The sequence below is a fragment of the Rhinichthys klamathensis genome, unplaced genomic scaffold (assembly GCF_029890125.1).
Source record: "Rhinichthys klamathensis goyatoka isolate OS25496 unplaced genomic scaffold, OSU_Roscu_1.1 h1tg000611l_1, whole genome shotgun sequence".
NCBI lineage: Eukaryota > Metazoa > Chordata > Actinopteri > Cypriniformes > Leuciscidae > Rhinichthys > Rhinichthys klamathensis.
This window is the reverse complement of record NW_026607064.1, coordinates 460,186-479,394: the sequence shown is the minus strand read 5'-3', so window position 1 is coordinate 479,394 and position 19,209 is coordinate 460,186. Positions and strand designations below refer to the sequence as shown.

General features: G+C 35.0%; 1 protein-coding gene across 1 annotated transcript; it reads left to right on the top strand.

Annotated features, from left to right (window-relative positions):
• Positions 1–2,414: 2,414 nt before the first annotated feature.
• LOC130075927 (bone morphogenetic protein 10-like) lies at positions 2,415–16,976 on the top strand. The gene is given in 3 exon segments (XM_056240760.1): positions 2,415–2,457; positions 10,523–11,101; positions 16,124–16,976. Coding segments are annotated over 3 exon segments (1,464 nt in total). The 3' UTR covers positions 16,966–16,976.
• Positions 16,977–19,209: the final 2,233 nt, after the last annotated feature.

Sequence of the window (19,209 nt, the reverse complement as noted above, 5' to 3'; positions counted from 1 at the left end):
CGGCAAGTTTCGATCCCTTAGAAGCCTATGGAGGAGTGATCCAGCTCTCAGATCTAATCACAAATATCTTCATTTGTGTCCCGAAGATGAACGAAAGTCTTACGGGGTTGAACAACATGAGGGAGAGTAATTACTGACTGAGTAATTGCTTGCGTTCTTTGCTTTCACTTTTATTCTCATGCACCGACTCGTTGGCTAATCTGAACAGCCAATCAGAGTTCTCTCTCTCCTCGATGGCGATCCAACGATCTGAATCGGGCGAACTCCCGCAGACATGTGTCAGTGTCACGGCCTTAATATGAATCATTATTGAAAATATTTTTCTATACTGTCTTTAAAGTCCCCCTGTAGTCAATAATTTTCCCTCTTAAATCTCATCTTTGATCACCAAAATTACATAGTTAAACGTTTTTTCCTTAAAAAACATTTCTTCACGCCTTAAAATATCTTGAATGTAACTCGACACCCCCGCCTCATTTAGTATGCACGGTTCTATGAATATGCAAATGAGCCCCGCCTCCACTCACTCACTCAGCTCAGAGATCCACTGGTTGACGATCACACGTTGATCTGATTGGTTACAAGGTCGTTTGTGACGTCAGAAACACCAGCGATTTCAAACCGTGTTTTTGAGACTGTCTTTGGTTCACTGCAGTTTTAAGCAGAAAATACTCAGCAATGCTGTCGACTTATGAACTTACACATGGTGTGTCTTACAGCCTATTAAAAACACCACATAGACACATAAACAACATTAAAAGCTGGATTTAACACAGGGGGACTTTAAACACTCAAACCGTATATCTAGTGATTCATCTTTATATACAGTAGATCTGCTTTTCGACTGGTGGGCTAGACAATAATAGAGATATTTACAAAAAAACAAAAAGTTAAAAGAAAAGGTTCTTTATTATTAGAAAAGGTTATGGCACGTTACAGGGTTCTGTCAGGAGCTTCATGTATAGAAGTTTCCATCATGGGGTCATTTTATGAAATTAGGTTTAATAAATTATTACGTAATTTTGTTTTAATTGAGTGTTGGCTCGTAAACATGCTTTCACTTGACAAAAATTTAAATAACCTGTTAAACATGAATCATATGCAATCATTTAAGACATTTCTCCTTACTGTATTTATAAACTTTTTGGCTTCTTTAAAATCAAATCAAGAACCCTAAAGTTGATGCGTTTAGGCTCTTTAACACTGAATTATTTTTGTGATTTATATGTACATTTGTAAATTGTACTAAATTGTTTGAACCTGATGTGTAAAATTGTGTGATACATTGGAAAATAAAATAAATAATTGAAAATATGTAAGATTGCATAAATGTCTGTGGTTATTAATTGAACAGTGTTTCATGACTTGTGAAATCTAAACTAAACTGTATAATAACTTTGAATTGATTCAAAGTTGAAAAGGACAGTGCGGAAATATGATGTTTGTAATTGGATCTTTTGTCATAATGGGGCTCGTCAATATGGAAGCTTGTTTATGCCACAGAACACAAAAATAAAGTAATTGCAACTTTTTATCTCACAATTTTGACTTTTTCTCGCACTTGCGAGACGAGTTTACATCTCACAATTCTGACCTTTTTCACAGATATGAACACAGATATGAACTCGCATTTCTGAGTTATAAAGTAAGTCTTGTGTGATATAAACTCATAATTGTAACAAAAAAATCTGAATTGCGACTAAATCTTGCAGTTCTGACTTCTCAGAATTGAAATAAACTTGCAAATGTGAAAAAAGAGTCAGAAAAAGTCGCAATTAATTAAGTCGACTTTTCTTACAGAATTGTGGGAGAATTTTTTTTTATTACGACTTAATTACTTAATTGCGACTTTTATATCACTCCAGTCTTCAGTGTCACATGATCCTTCAGAAATCACTCTAATATGAGGATCTGATGCTCAAGAAACATTTATGATTATTATCAGTGTTGAAAACAGTTATGTAAAAAAAATTCAGGATTGTTTGATGAATAAAAACTTCAAAAGAACAGCATTTATTTGACATGGAAAGCTTTTGTAACATTATAAATGTCTTTACTCTCACTTTTGATCAATTTAATGCGTCCTTGCAGAATGAAAAAGTATTAATTTCTTCAGTTTTTCTTTCCAAAAACAAAATTCTTTCTGACCCAAAACTTTTGAACAACAGTGTTTAATGTTACAAAAGCTTTCTATTTCAGATAAATATGGGTGTGTGTGTGTGTGTGTGTGTGTGTGTGTGTGTGTGTGTGTGTGTGTGTGTGTGTGTGTGTGTGTGTGTGTGTGTGTGTGTGTGTGTGTGTGTGTGTGTGTGTGTGTGTGTGTGTGTGTGTGTGTGTGTGTGTGTGTGTGTGTGTGTGTGTGTGTCACGTCTCATACAGTGACAGGAATAAAAGACCTCTGCTGTCGCCACACGATGTCTTATTGTCCCTCGTGTAAGGAACTCATTTCCCTGCAGGGTGAGCAGAATAATAGTGTGTTTGAGCAGAATAATATTGTCTGCCATTTACTTCCAACCTTCTCGCTCTGACGTGGCGTCCCACGACTGCCAGCACACCCACAAGGTCTCACACACTCTCCATCATGCCAAACAACAGAGCCTTGAGGATTATAAACACTGATTGTTGTAATTACAGTGACAATTATTTCCATGACAAATATGAGGACTTTTTGCAAACATGAGTGTAAAGCGCGCTTGATGTACAAATATGAAGCATTTTTATAAACGTAATGCAAAAATCAAATTTAAAAAATATATATATATTAAACAATTTCATAATGGGTTAAAGGTGAAATGTGGAATTTGAGGAAGGTTTATCAATAACCATTGCATTGCGTTGCATTATGTTTTAAAACTACAGAGCTTTGATCATAAAACTAAGCATCTTTCTAAGACATTATTGGCAGAAATAGTGATGAATGATATTTATATACATGTTAAGTATCTGCTATACTGTTATAAAGAGCTCATTTATTTACATTACAGATATCAGCATTTTATATAGTAAGTAAGTAAAATTTATTTGTATAGCACTTTTCTCAGATGAAGATCACAAAGTGCTTCACAACAAAAGAAAACATTAACAACTCTCATAAATACATTGCATCACAAAAACAAAAACAAAATAAATAAATAAAATAAACAACACGTACAGATTAGACCAGCCTAACCACCCTACAAACTAGTTAAAAGCCTCTTTAAAAATATAAATATCAGCATCTGCAGCAAACAACATATTCTTGCTCAGTTTTCCCCTTTATATTCTCACTATATCAAACTAAATAAGCCATAAAAGCCCGATGGATCAAATATGATACTCAACATAAAACACATATGGAAACTTTTTTAATATTCAGTAAACTTTTCCATTTTAATAAAGGTAGATTATTTCGCATGTCCGGCTTTACAGGGTTAATAGCATATTTCTGAAGCACTTTGACAGGACAGAACGAGCCTTTGACTGATGGACTCATGCAACTGTAATCATATGATTGCACAAAAATAAAGATTTTTGATTGTAAAAAAATTAAAATTATGGGCTTGATTTTTGACAGTAGGAGGAGAGTCAGAAGTCAGACTATCAGAAAGTTGTCCCTCATAATCTTCCTCTTGCTCTCACAAAATACGAATGCCCAAATTGAAGATTAGATTTATGTATTTGATTTGCATATAAAATTACTGTTTTAGCATTAACTAACTAATAAACTTAATGTTATGCATATTTGTCAGTCATATATAAATGAAACTGGTCAGATTTCTGGTAATAAACTGAATGTGTTTGACACAATAGCCAGATAAATATAAATTCAATGTTTAATTCTCATACATTTTAACTAATCGAAATATGGCTAGCTGTGGCAAGCAATATTCATGTTCATACGTTTCAATAACATTACATTAAACTGTCATGTGGTTGGTTTTGACATTGGCTGTCATGAGGCCATTATAACATTTTAATGACAAATTCAATGTGTACCACTGTAGTCGAGGTCAAGAAAAATATTCATGACACAGTTATAATGCCTCATGACAGCCAATGTCAACACCAGCCACATGACAGTTTAACTTAATGTAATGTCAAGTTGTCATGACAAAGACACTAGGTTATGATGTTATGGTTTATGTCATTAATGACAGTTGTCATAAACATGCATAAACCCTACTTCATATTCATAACATGTGTCATGTCATGATTATGAAGGTGTAATGTCAGTCTTATGCACACCCCTTCAAGTAAAGTGTTACCGTGGTTTCTTAAGTTTGATAATTAATCTGCTGTGTCATATTTATGACAGGTTGTGTTGTCTTAGTAATGTCAAGTTGTCATTACCAAGACACTGACAGGTTATGATGTATTGGTTTATGTCAAGGTGTCATAACAAAGACATCTCAAACAATGTCATATTTGCATTAAAAATGTCATAATTGAGCGAATGACACTTAATGCCAGTTGTCATAAACATGCATAAAACTTCCTTCATATTCATAACATGTGTCATGTCATGATTATGAAGGTGTCATGTCAGTCTTATGCACACCCCTTCAAGTAAAGTGTTACCGTGGTTTCTTAAGTTTGATAATTAATCTGCTGTGTCATATTTATGACAGGTTGTGTTGTCTTAGTAATGTCAAGTTGTCATTACCAAGACACTGACATGTTATGATGTATTGGTTTATGTCAAGGTGTCATAACAAAGACATCTCAAACAATGTCATATTTGCATTAAAAATGTCATAATTGAGCGAATGACACTTAATGCCAGTTGTCATAAACATGCATAAAACTTCCTTCATATTCATAACATGTGTCATGTCATGATTATGAAGGTGTCATGTCAGTCTTATGCACACCCCTTCAAGTGTTACCAAATTTTGTGCGACAAAAGTCCTGGGGTCTTGGACCTCTCTGATGAACACCCTTCTGTTTTTGTTTAATCAAAAATATTTTCCGGGTCAAAATAGCCTGAGGGAAGGATGAAGGTTAAAACAAAATCATAAAAAGCTCTCATAATGGGAAAGCCTTGAGGTTTCCAGTGGTTCATCAGTGTTTTCTCTGTAGTTTGGGCTGTGTGTTGTTGAATCTCTCAGTCTGGCAGAACAGCACAGCTGGAAACGGAAAAACGACTGCAATCTCAGCTGTGTATCTCAGTCCATCCTGCGATTAAACCCTTCCCGTCGAGATAATTTGCACCACCGTTTCTCCATTGTGGCGTACATTTTGCAACTTATTTTAAAACCACTCCATGTTTATCACTGCATGGCTGTTGTGGATGAATGCGTCTATACCGTGTGTCTCTGACGCTGTATATACCGACAGAAAAACACAATAAATGCTGCTATCAGACCCCTGCAGGGAGGGTTAATCAAGCGCTCGAATCAGGCGTCAGGGAGAACCGTATAATGTCGAGCTGGTTACGATATCCCAATCACAGCAACCCAGTCCTTCATTAGCCCTCATTGTGCTCTTTAAACCTCTTTCTAAGTGGTGCTTGAATGCACATCATCTCATCAAACTGATAATGCTATTAAAATAATAGTCTTACAGTAAACCTGCATTACATTACATATCACCTGCATGACTTTACACTGACGCCTAGTGGTTGCTTTGTAATACTGCTTGTCATTATATACTGTGTATACAGCGCTTTGTGCAATTCAGAATGTTTCTAAGCAGCTTCACTGGAAGAAAGTATGCATTAATTTGTTAAAAGGAACCGCCTCATAAGAGTCATTTCTTTGTGAATATTTAGAATAACATTAAATTCAGATTGCAAGGTCAAATCAGGCAGACTCTCTTGTTTTGCTGTGATGATGTGATGTTACAGATTCAGTTTTTCAGTTTTCCATCCTTTTTTGCGGGAGAACATTGTGTTTGCATCTGGTTTTGCAGTATTTATTTGTGTTTTTTGTGCAGGAATCACTTTTCTTGAATGTTTGTCATCTGTTGATCACACAATCTTTCCGTATGTCGCTCTGACCTCTTAAAAAAAAGGAAAAAAGGTTTATTGGCATCGATGGTCCCATAAACATCCATGGAACCTTTCAAATGTTCTAGTGGAAAAAGGTTGTTCAGATTACTAAAATGTTCTTCATGCTAAAACAATAGTTCTTTTAAAGTCCCCCTGTGGTGAAAATACAGCTTTTAGTGTTGTTTATGTGTCTATGTGGTGTTTTTAATATGCTTTAAGACAAACCATGAGCAAATTCATATGGATTTCCGCCACAGAATAAAAAATAAAAAAGGTAATTGCGACTTTTTATCTCAGAATTGCATGATATAAAGTCACAATTGTGTGATATAAAGTCACAATTGCGTGATATAAAGTCAAAATTGCATGATATAAAGTCACAATTGCATGATATAAAGTCACAATTGCGTGATATAAAGTCAAAATTGCATAATATAAAGTCACAATTGCGTGATATAGTCACAATTGCGTGATATAAACTCACAATTGCGTGATATAAAGTCACAATTGCGTGATATAAAGTCACAATTGCGTAATATAGTCACAATTGCGTGATATAAAAGTCACAATTGCGTGATATAAAGTCACAATTGTGTGATATAAAGTCACAATTGTGTGATATAAAGTCACAATTGCGTGATATAAAGTCACAATTGCGTGATATAAAGTTACAATTGCGTGTTATAAAGTCACAATTGCGTTATAAAGTCACAATTGCGTGATATAGTCACAATTGTGTGATATAAAGTTACAATTGCGCGTTATAGTCCCGATTGCATGATATAAAGTCACAATTGCGTGATATAAAGTCACGATTGTGTGATATAAAGTCACAATTGCGTGATATAAAGTCACAATTGCGTGATATAAAGTCACAATTGCGTGATATAAAGCCACAATTGTGTGATATAAAGTCACAATTGCGTGATATAAAGTCACAATTGCGTGATATAGTCACAATTGCGTGATATAAAAGCAAAATTGCGTGATATAAAGTCACAATTGTGTGATATAAAGTCACAATTGCGTGATATAAAGTCACTATTGCGTGTTATAAATTCACAATTGCGCGATATAAAGTCACAATTGCGTAATATAAAGTCACAATTGCATGATATAAAGTCACAATTGTGTGATATAAAGTCACAATTGCGTGTTATAAAGTCACAATTGCGTGATATAAAGTCACAATTGCGTGATATAAAGTCACAATTGCGTGATATAAAAAGTCACAATTGCGTGATATAAAGTCACAATTGCGTGATATAAAGTCACAATTGCGTGATATAAAGTCACAATTGCGTGATATAAAGTCACGATTGCATGATATAAAGTCACAATTGCGTGATATAAAGTCAAAATTGCGTGATATAAAGTCACAATTGTGTGATATAAAGTCACAATTGCGTGATATAAAGTCACTATTGCGTGATATAAAGTCACAATTGCGTGATATAAAGTCACAATTGCGTGATATAAAGTCACTATTGCGTGTTATAAAGTCACAATTGCGTGATATAAAGTTACAATTGCGTGATATAAAGTCACAATTGCGTGTTATAAAGTCACAATTGCGTGATATAAAGTCACAATTGCGTGATATAAAGTCACAATTGCGTGATATAAAAAGTCACAATTGCGTGATATAAAGTCACAATTGCGTGATATAAAGTCACAATTGCGTGATATAAAGTCACAATTGCGTGATATAAAGTCACGATTGCATGATATAAAGTCACAATTGCGTGATATAAAGTCAAAATTGCGTGATATAAAGTCACAATTGTGTGATATAAAGTCACAATTGCGTGATATAAAGTCACTATTGCGTGATATAAAGTCACAATTGCGTGATATAAAGTCACAATTGCGTGATATAAAGTTACAATTGCGTGTTATAAAGTCACAATTGCGTTATAAAGTCACAATTGCGTGATATAGTCACAATTGTGTGATATAAAGTTACAATTGCGCGTTATAGTCCCGATTGCATGATATAAAGTCACAATTGCGTGATATAAAGTCACGATTGTGTGATATAAAGTCACTATTGCGTGATATAAAGTCACTATTGCGTGTTATAAAGTCACAATTGCGTGATATAAAGTTACAATTGCGTGTTATAAAGTCACAATTGCGTTATAAAGTCACAATTGCGTGATATAGTCACAATTGTGTGATATAAAGTTACAATTGCGCGTTATAGTCCCGATTGAATGATATAAAGTCACAATTGCGTGATATAAAGTCACAATTGCGTGATATAAAGTCACAATTGCGTGATATAAAGCCACAATTGTGTGATATAAAGTCACAATTGCATGATATAAAGTCACAATTGCGTAATATAGTCACAATTGCGTGATATAAAAGCAAAATTGCGTGATATAAAGTGACAATTGTGTGATATAAAGTCACAATTGCGTGATATAAAGTCACAATTGCGTAATATAGTCACAATTGCGTGATATAAAAGCAAAATTGCGTGATATAAAGTCACAATTGCATGATATAAAGTCACAATTGTGTGATATAAAGTCACTATTGCGTGTTATAAAGTCACAATTGCGTGATATAAAGTCACAATTGCGTGATATAAAGTCACAATTGCGTGATATAAAGTCAAAATTGCGTGATATAAAGTCACAATTGTGTGATATAAAGTCACTATTGCGTGATATAAAGTCACAATTGCGTGATATAAAGTCACAATTGCGTGATATAAAGTCACTATTGCGTGTTATAAAGTCACAATTGCGTGATATAAAGTCACAATTGCGTGATATAGTCACAATTGCGTGATATAAAGTCACAATTGCGTGATATAAAGTCACAATTGTGTGATATAAAGTCACAATTGCGTGATATAAAGTCACAATTGCGTGATATAAAGTCAAAATTGCGTGGTATAAAGTCACAATTGTGTGATATAAAGTCACAATTGCGTGATGTAAAGTCACTATTGCGTGTTATAAAGTCACAATTGCGTGATATAAAGTCACAATTGCGTGATATAGTCACAATTGCGTGATAAAAAGTCACAATTGCGTGATATTAAGTCACAATTGTGTGATATAAAGTCAAAATTGCGTGGTATAAAGTCACAATTGTGTGATATAAAGTCACAATTGCGTGATATAAAGTCACTATTGCGTGTTATAAAGTCACAATTGCGTGATATAAAGTCACAATTGCGTGATATAGTCACAATTGTGTGATATAAAGTTACAATTGCGCGTTATAGTCCCGATTGCGTGATATAAAGTCACAATTGCGTGATATAAAGTCACGATTGTGTGATATAAAGTCACAATTGCGTGATATAAAGTCACAATTGCGTGATATAAAGTCACAATTGCGTGATATAAAGTCACAATTGCGTGATATAAAGCCACAATTGTGTGATATAAAGTCACAATTGTGTGATATAAAGTCACGATTGCGTGATATAAAGTCACAATTGCGTGATATAAAGTCACAATTGCGTGATATAAAGTCACAATTGAGTGATATAAAGTCACAATTGCGTGATATAAAGCCACAGTTGTGTGATATAAAGTCACAATTGTGTGAGATAAAGTCACAATTGCGTGTTATAAAGTCACAATTGCGTGATATAAAGTCACAATTGTGTGATATAAAGTCACAATTGCGTGTTATAAAGTCACAATTGTGTGATATAAAGTCACGATTGCGTGATATAAAGTCACGATTGCGTGATATAAAGTCACGATTGTGTGATATAAAGTCACGATTGTGTGATATAAAGTCACAATTGCGTGTTATAAAGTCACAATTGCGTTATAAAGTCACAATTGGGTTATAAAGTCACAATTGCGTGATATAGTCACAATTGTGTGATATAAAGTCACAATTGCGTGATATAAAGTCACAATTGCGTGTTATAAAGTCACAATTGCGTTATAAAGTCACAATTGGGTTATAAAGTCACAATTGCGTGATATAGTCACAATTGTGTGATATAAAGTCACAATTGCGTGTTATAAAGTCACAATTGCGTTATAAAGTCACAATTGCGTGATATAGTCACAATTGTGTGATATAAAGTCACAATTGCGTGATATAAAGTCACAATTGTGTGATATAAAGTCACAATTGCGTGATATAAAGTCACAATTGCGTTATAAAGTCACAATTGCGTTATAAAGTCACAATTGGGTTATAAAGTCACAATTGCGTGATATAGTCACAATTGTGTGATATAAAGTTACAATTGCGCGTTATAGTCCCGATTGCGTGATATAAAGTCACGATTGCGTGAACGATTGTGTGATATAAAGTCACAATTGTGTAATATACATTCAAGATATTAAAAGGCGTGAAGAAAAAACGTTTAAATATGTAATTTTCGTGAGTTTTAAGCGATAAAATGATTGACTAGGGGGACTTCGAGAACTGGCCCTTATATGGAGTCGCTGTGAAAACCCTCTTTGTCAAACCTTTATTTTGAAGAGTGTGAATAAGAGCGTCTACTCACTGTATATGAATGTACGTGTAGTCAGAGCGTATATACGTTTGAGCTGCAGGTTTGAGAAAGGCATGCATGGAAAGAAGATACAGAGAGTGTGAGGAACCCAGTGGCCCTCAGGAAAGGCCCACAGACCAAGTGGCAACATCTCCAAACTTGTCAGCACAAGCGGGTCGACAGCGCAGTCCTGCCCTCTATCCCCGATCACAAGATCCACAAGGACGAGGCTGTTTCTCTTCTCGCACCACATCAACCTGTCAGGGGCCGAGGGAGAGAACCGGGCCGGCGCACACACCAGGTGTCCGAAACTCACATCACATCATCCTAACAACTCACACTACTTCTAATGGCTCTTTCTGTGTTTCCTCGAGTCTTGGGTCTCTGTGTTCTGCTGGTGTCGTCGGGTCACTGTGGTCCGATTCCCCGTCTGGACCAGCGGGACGGTGGTGTGGATAGTGTGGACATGCAGGAGGTTCTGGGGCAGTTCCTCCACATGCTGAACCTGACGGATCCGGGGCCCGGATTGAAGCCGCGCTCCAGCCGCACCAAACCTCCCGAGTACATGCTGGAACTTTACAACCGGTTCGCCACCGAGCGCAGCGCCACGCCGTCCGCCAGCATCGTGAGGAGCTTCAGGAACGAAGGTAACGGGTCAGTCCGGGTCTGGGTCGTGACAACGGTAGTTACTAAAAGCAAACGAATCTGCCTTGTTTGTTTTTAACAGGATTTATGCAGCTTGTCAAGTCACATGTATTTATACAGTGCTTTATATAATACAGAAGAAGCTTCACATTATTAAACAATAAAGTAACAAAATTAGTCAATAAATACAAAAGCTTCACATTAATAAACAATAAAGAAACTATATGAATCAATAAATACAGAAGCTTCACATTAGTAAACAATAAAGTAACAAAATTAGTCAATAAATACTGAAGCTTAACATTAATAAACAATAAAGTAACAAAATGAATCAATAAATACTGAAGCTTCACATTAATAAACAATAATGTAACAAAATGATTCAATAAATACTGAAGCTTCACATTAATAAACAATAAAGTAACAAAATTAGTCAATAAATACAAAAGCTTCACATTAATAAACAATAAAGAAACTAAATGAATCAATAAATACAAAAGCTTCACATTAGTAAACAATAAAGTAACAAAATGAATCAATAAATACAAAAGCTTCACATTAATAAACAATAATGTATATAAATTAGTCAATAAATACTGAAGCTTCACATTAATAAACAATAAAGTAACAAAATGAATCAATAAATACTGAAGCTTCACATTAATAAACAATTATGTATATAAATTAGTCAATAAATACTGAAGCTTCACATTAATAAACAATAAAGTAACAAAATGAATCAATAAATAGTCAAGTCACCTTCATTTATATAGTGTTTTTTACAATACAGATTGTATCAAAGCAGCTTCACCGTGATAACATGAAAATAATACAACAAAGTTTGTTTCTAAAAGAAAATTGCGTCAGGGTCCACCTTAAGAAAAGCAGATCAATAATATAGTTGAATATTAAATGTCCCCAACTAAGCAAGCCACAAGCCAAGGCAACAGTGGAGAGGAACCGAAACTCCATCAGGGACAGAATGGAGAAAAACCCTTGAGATAACCAGACTCAGTCTCAGTTCTCCTCTGGCCAACGGAGGAACAGTGTGTGAGTCGGGCAGCGTTACAGGTCAGATTGGATCGGAACATTTAGAGTATTTGCCCATTTCCATCTGGTTGGAAGTCGAAGTAATCACGCCGGTATGGAGACGAGTTATTGAGGATCAGAGCCGTCCACCATAGAGAGTCCATATCGGCGGCGTTGAGTCGTCTCTTCACAGGCTTTGTAATACAGCTTCGCATTGATAAACAATAAAGTAACAAAATGAATCAATAAATACAGAAGCTTCACATTAATAAACAATAATGTTACTAAATGAATCAATAAATACAGAAGCTTCACATTAATAAACAATAAAGTAACAAAATGAATCAATAAATACAGAAGCTTTACATTAATAAACAATAAAGTAACAAAATGAATCAATAAATACAGAAGCTTCACATTAATAAACAATAATGTTACTAAATGAATCAATAAATACAGAAGCTTCACATTAATAAACAATAATGTTACTAAATGAATCAATAAATACAGAAGCTTCACATTAATAAACAATAATGTTACTAAATGAATCAATAAATACAGAAGCTTCACATTAATAAACAATAAAATAACAAAATGTATCAATTATGAAACAAAATGAGCAGCAGAAGACAACAGTGTCATTATTCAGATCAATTCAGTTTAATAACTCAATGTTGCTAAGTTCATCAATTGTGATTTATTAATTATTGAGTATTTCTGTTTTTCCATCCTTTTCCATGCTTTTGTACTTGTGCAATATTTCAGAAATCATTATTCGATTTTTCTTAAAAAAAAACTTGAATGAACTTACTTTTGAAATGATAATTATTATTAGTATTAAAATTATTTAACCATTCTTTAATTTAAAAATGATGTGATCATTATTTTAATATTGTTTTATATTATTAGTCTTATATTGTTTAATAAATATGATTATTAATATTTGAAAATAAAAATAAAAATGATGATTATTATTATAATTTATATTATTAGTATTACAATATTTTAATAAATATATCAATTAATATTATTATTAAAAAATTAAAATCTGAATTATTTTTATATTATTTATTATATAATATTATTATTGTCATTTTAATAATACTTATTATTATTATTTAACCATTCTTGTTTTTCTTCTGGTGTTTGTATTATTATAATAATGTATATTGTATTTTAATAATATATTTATTATTATTAAAATGTTTAATTATTATTTTTATACTATTTATATATAATATTATTGTCATTTTTTTTTTACAATTAAATCCAATGATTATTTTAATAATACTTATTATTGTTAGTTATTCTTTAAATTAAAAATTAAAATGTTTCTTGTTTTTCTCCTGGTGTTTAAATTTATATTATTTATATCATACTATTTTAATAAATATATAAATTAATATTATTATTTCAAATTAAAAATGATAATTATTATTTTTATATTAATTATAAATATATATTATTATCATTTTTTAACAATTAACACCAATAATTATTTTAATAATACGTATTATTATTATTATATATTTTTTTAAACATTCTTTAAATTAAAAATTAAAATGTTTCTTGTTTTTCTCCTGTATTATTATAATAATGTATATTATTAGTGCCATAATATTTTAATAATGATATGAATTATTGTTATATATAACATTATTATTGTCATTATTATAATTATGATTATTCTTTTTACAATTAAAACCAATGGTTATTTTAATAATACTCATTATTATTATTATTATTTAACCATTTGTTACATTACAATTTTTCTCGATTTCTTAAACACTATAACCAGGCTTTTGAGCTAAAATTTCAAAACCATAATGCCATTTATCAAAAAGCACACCCATTTCACTGAACTATGAACACTATTCCCCTGTTTTGACACATTAGTCAGATTTGTTGAACTGTCACAGCAAAACTCTACACACAAATCCCTTCATTTCTCACTGCCTACACCACGTGGTCATTTAGAAAGCACTAGCATTCAATATTGTTCACTCAAGTCAGCTCAGCTTCAGCTCAGTTAGCACACAATTACCCAGGTGAAAACACTAAGAGTCAAAATTGAACACACATCAGTCAGATAAGGATCAATGGATCCACAGAGAAATTAAGCAATAGGTCGAGGAGGAAGAGGAGGAGGGAGGGAGGGAGGGAGGGAGGAGGAGGAGGAGGAGGAGGAGGAGGAGGAGGAGGAGGAGGAGGAAGGGCAAGAAGACAAGCAGTCTCGGATGAAATTCAAGCCACTTTAGTCCTTGTCCATGGTATGACTATGAGGGAGGCTGGGCAAAGAGTACAGCCAAATTTGAGTCGCTTCACCGTCGCCTCCATCATCAGAGCCTTCAGGAAGGTGTGGTGGCAAACAGATTTCTATCACTGAATAAGAGACAATGGGGGGACCACAAGCAACATGACTTACCAGTTTTGGAAATGTTGTTTTGAATTTATAGCACCAGTGTGTAAGACTATGTTGTAGTGTGTGTATTTTTGAGGGCTTGTGTGTGCTGTCTGAGGGCAAAGTTTGGTTTTTCAGCAAGAGTGAATGGTTTTGAGTGTAGAGCTTCATTTTGACCTGAAAATAGGATGTTTGGGGAATTGGGTGAGACGTTATGGATTTGTGTTTACTGTTTTGAGAATACGAGGCATAGTTTCAAGAAATGTGTTTAAGCAATCGAGAAAAACTGTAAAAATCTAAATGTTTCTTGTGTTATCTCCTGGTGTCTGTTTGTTCCTTATCCTACGGTGGCCGAGAGAGCTCAATGCGCTGCAACTGAAGAAAACGCATGCAAATAGAAAAAAACGCGTGCAAATAAAAAAAACACCTGCAAATTAAGAAAACATCTTCATCAGTTTCACAACACATGTGTGCTCCAAATACTCACAACACCACCAAATACAGAAACGCGCTGCAAATAACACAGAGCACAACGGAAATGTTTCCAGGCGAACCAAATAAGTGACGAACCCGGCTGGGACGTGCCGGCATAGATATCCATAAATCTATGCGTGCTGGTGCTTACAGCTTAAAATTATACTTTATTTATTTGTTTGTGCAAAACATACAGAGATTACATTTTTTATGACATACAACTTGTATACAATGTACAAAATGTATTAACAATATGTTCAATGTCATCAGAATACAAATGAGAAAAGAACAATGAGCTGGAAACTAAAATAAATAAATAAAAAAGATAAAGAAGAAAAACATGAACGAAAGATATTTATCTATATCAGTTACACTGTACAAATTGTTTCATGTTATTACATTTTCATGAAGAAAAGTTTCGTAAGAAATGTTAGGTAATGTAGGGTCCAAAATTTTAAAGTTGAGACACAGATATATAACGCATAGTTTAAATAAAATAAAAATAAACGCTTTTTTTGTAAAATAAAAATAAAAATGTGTTTGCATCCGTTGTGTTAACATCATATTTCTGCGTAAGACCAGCTGATGGACACCGTGCTGCGTTGTCATGGGGACATCCCACGTTGTCTTTAGTTGCTCCTTCATCAAGTGCGCTCCACACGGCTGCCTAACAGCACACTAGAGCCCTGCTCACTCCAAAAGGGCTCTAATATCTGCCCTTCGAAGGGAGTATGGCATAGGGAAGCTCACGAGCAGTAAGCACGTCTCAGCCGGGTCCGTCACTTATTTGGTTCCCCTGGAAACATTTCCGTTGTGGTCTGTGTTTTTTGCAGCGCGTTTTCTGTATTTGGTTGTGTTGTGAACTTTTGCAGCGCGTTTCCTTATTTGGAGCACACGTGTGTTGTGAAACTGATGAAGATGTTTTTTTTAATTTGCTGGTGTTTTTTTCTATTTGCACGCGTTTTTTTCTATTTGCACACGTTTTTCTCTATTTGCATGTGTTTGCTTCAGTTGCAGCGCGTTGAGCTGTCTCGGCCACCGTATTATCCAGATTGACATCAGACAAATGGTGTTTTTATTTTATTTTTTTATTTCTCATTAAAACGTGTCTTTCCCACAGACCACACCTCGAGCAAGAGCCTGCGAACACACCGTCTCCTGTTCAACCTCTCCGTGCCGCAACACGAGCGCGTGGTCAGCGCCGAGCTGCGTCTTCACACACTCCTCGACAGAGACTCGATCCAGCGCGTCGGGTCCGGGTGGAAGGTGAGCGTATTCGACACGCACCGGGGCGGGCGCTACGGCACAGGCGAGAGAGACCCGCTGGCGTCGAGGCACGTTCACCGTAAGGACAGCGGGTGGGAAGTCTTTGACATGACGGACGCTCTTCAACATTGGCGAAAGCTCAACATCGTGACCCCCAGGCTGGAGGTTCACATCGAAAATCTGAACGCGTTCAGGAACACGAATGTAGACCTGTACATCGACAAGAATCCTGATGGACAACACGAGCCGGTGCTAATCGTGTTCTCAGATGACCAAAGCGAACATCGTATGATGGAAGAGGACAACGAACTGAGGACAGATGAGGAGCAGGTGCGCTTAAACAACGGCGTCTCGAGAGTTCGGCGCAGCGCTGGAGCGGAAGACTGCAAGATAGCCGAGATGTACGTGGATTTTAAGGATATCCAATGGGACTCGTTCATCTTGGCGCCGTCTGGTTATCAGGCGTTCACTTGTCGTGGCGTGTGCAACTATCCTCTCGCTCGCGAAGTGACGCCCACCAAACACGCCATCATCCAAACGCTGCTCAATCTGAAGAGTCCTCAGAGGGCCTCGCAAGCCTGCTGTGTGCCGACCGAGTTAAAGCCCATATCCCTCCTGTATGAGAACGAGAACGGCGTCGTGGTTTTAAATAATAAATACGAAGGAATGGTGGTCAAGGAATGCGGATGCAGATAGTCCGAGAAAGACTGTTTAGTGTGTAAAACACTGCATTTTATTTAGGCCTCATGTATATTTACTTGTTGTAAATGACTCCGTTTTCTATTGCACATCCTACTTGTAATATACAACACACTGCTAATCATTTGTCACTTATAATGAGAGAAGTTTAAACTAAATATAGACCTTACACGCAAAACATTTTTTGTTTTGAGTTTTGAGATTTTGGACTGTTTAGCTTTTCATAACGTGTTCTTTCAGACTAGTTGAAGAAAGCATCCAAAATACACTTTTAAGTGTTTATTTCATTTGCGCCTGTAGGTTTCAATTCCAGTGCAAACTCTAATATGTCAACAAAACTAAACAATTTTGACCAAATTTAACAAAATTTGTTCAACGTTCTGGAAATGTATGCAAATTAAAGCATTTTTAATAATAATAACTAATAATAACTCTTACAAAATAAACAATTTTGACAAAATTGAACAACATTTTCAACATGGCTTTATCCAATGTTCTGGAAATGTATGCAAATGAAAGCATATTTAATTAGATAATGCATATTTTGCATATTCAAACATAACATTTCAGAAAACTTATAAAATAAAGGTTCCAAAAGTTTTTTTTTTTTTCACAGTGATGCCATTGGGGAACAAAAATGGTCCTTCAAAGCACCTTTCAGTGATCAGTTCTTTAAAACAACCATTATTTTCTTAGTTTAAAGAACCTGTTTTCCAACGATAAGGCTCCATGGATGTTAAAGTAACCATCGATGCCGAGAAAGAAGCTTTATTTTTAAGAGTGAGTATCTATTTATATCTGCTTAACTTCAGCCGCACACAATCAAATAACATTGATTGTAACCCAAACGTTCTTCCTCCGAGCGCGGATGTTCTCTCGCCCCTGACGGCCGCATGCCATGCGAGCCACAAACACGTTCTCTTCCACAGCTGAGATAAGGAGGTGTCAAAAACCGAGAAGTGTGCAACCCCTCACTCAGGATGAGACCTCATCCCAAGTGGTGTGTCGTTGGAGGCGAGAGCCGTCAGATTCCTGAGCCCCAACAGCAACCGTTTCCAACGATGCCTTCGCTTCCACTGGCCATCTAATGCTGGGATGAGCTACAATCCAGGGTCCAATGACACTCTTAGAAGAAACGGTTCTAGATGGATCCTTTAAAGGAGTAGTTCACCCTAAAATTAAAATTAGCCCTCAGACGAACACAATCCGAGTTAGAATAAAAAATGTCCTGGCTCTTCCAAGCTTTATAATGGCAATGAATGACCGTTTCTGTTTTGAAGTCCATAAAAGTCCATCTATCCATCATAAAAGTCCATCTATCCATCATAAAAGTGCATCTATCCATCATAAAAGTGCATCTATCCATCATAAAAGTGCATCTGTCCATCATAAAAGTGCATCTGTCCATCATAAAAGTGCATCTGTCCATCATAAAAGTGCATCTGTCCATGATAAAAGTGCATCTGTCCATCATAAAAGTGCATCTGTCCATCATAAAACTGCATCTATCCCTCATAAAAGTGCATCTATCCATCATAAAAGTGCATCTATCCATCATAAAAGTGCATCTCTCCCTTATAAAAGTGCATCTATCCATCATAAAAGTGCATCTATCCATCATAAAAGTGCATCTATCCATCATAAAAGTGCATCTGTCCATCATAAAAGTGCATCTGTCCATCATAAAAGTGCATCTGTCCATCATAAAAGTGCATCTGTCCATCATAAAAGTGCATCTCTCCATTATAAAAGTGCATCTATCCATCATAAAAGTGCATCTATCCATCATAAAAGTGCATCTATCCATCATAAAAGTGCATCTATCCATCATAAAAGTGCATCTGTCCATCATAAAAGTGCATCTGTCCATCATAAAAGTGCATCTGTCCATCATAAAAGTGCATCTATCCATCATAAAAGTGCATTTATCCATCATAAAAGTGCATCTATCCATCATAAAAGTGCATCTGTCCATCATAAAAGTGCATCTATCCATAATAAAAGTGCATCTATCCATGATAAAAGTGCATCTATCCATCATAAAAGTGCATCTGTCCATCATAAAAGTGCATCTGTCCATCATAAAAGTGCATCTATCCATAATAAATATAGTCAGCTCTGTTTTTTTAACGTTTTTTTACTATCCAACGGACTTTAGTAGTATACAATATAGAATACAGAATTTACATAATAAATTTACCCCCCCCCCCCCCCCCCCCCCCCCAAAAAAAAAAACATGAC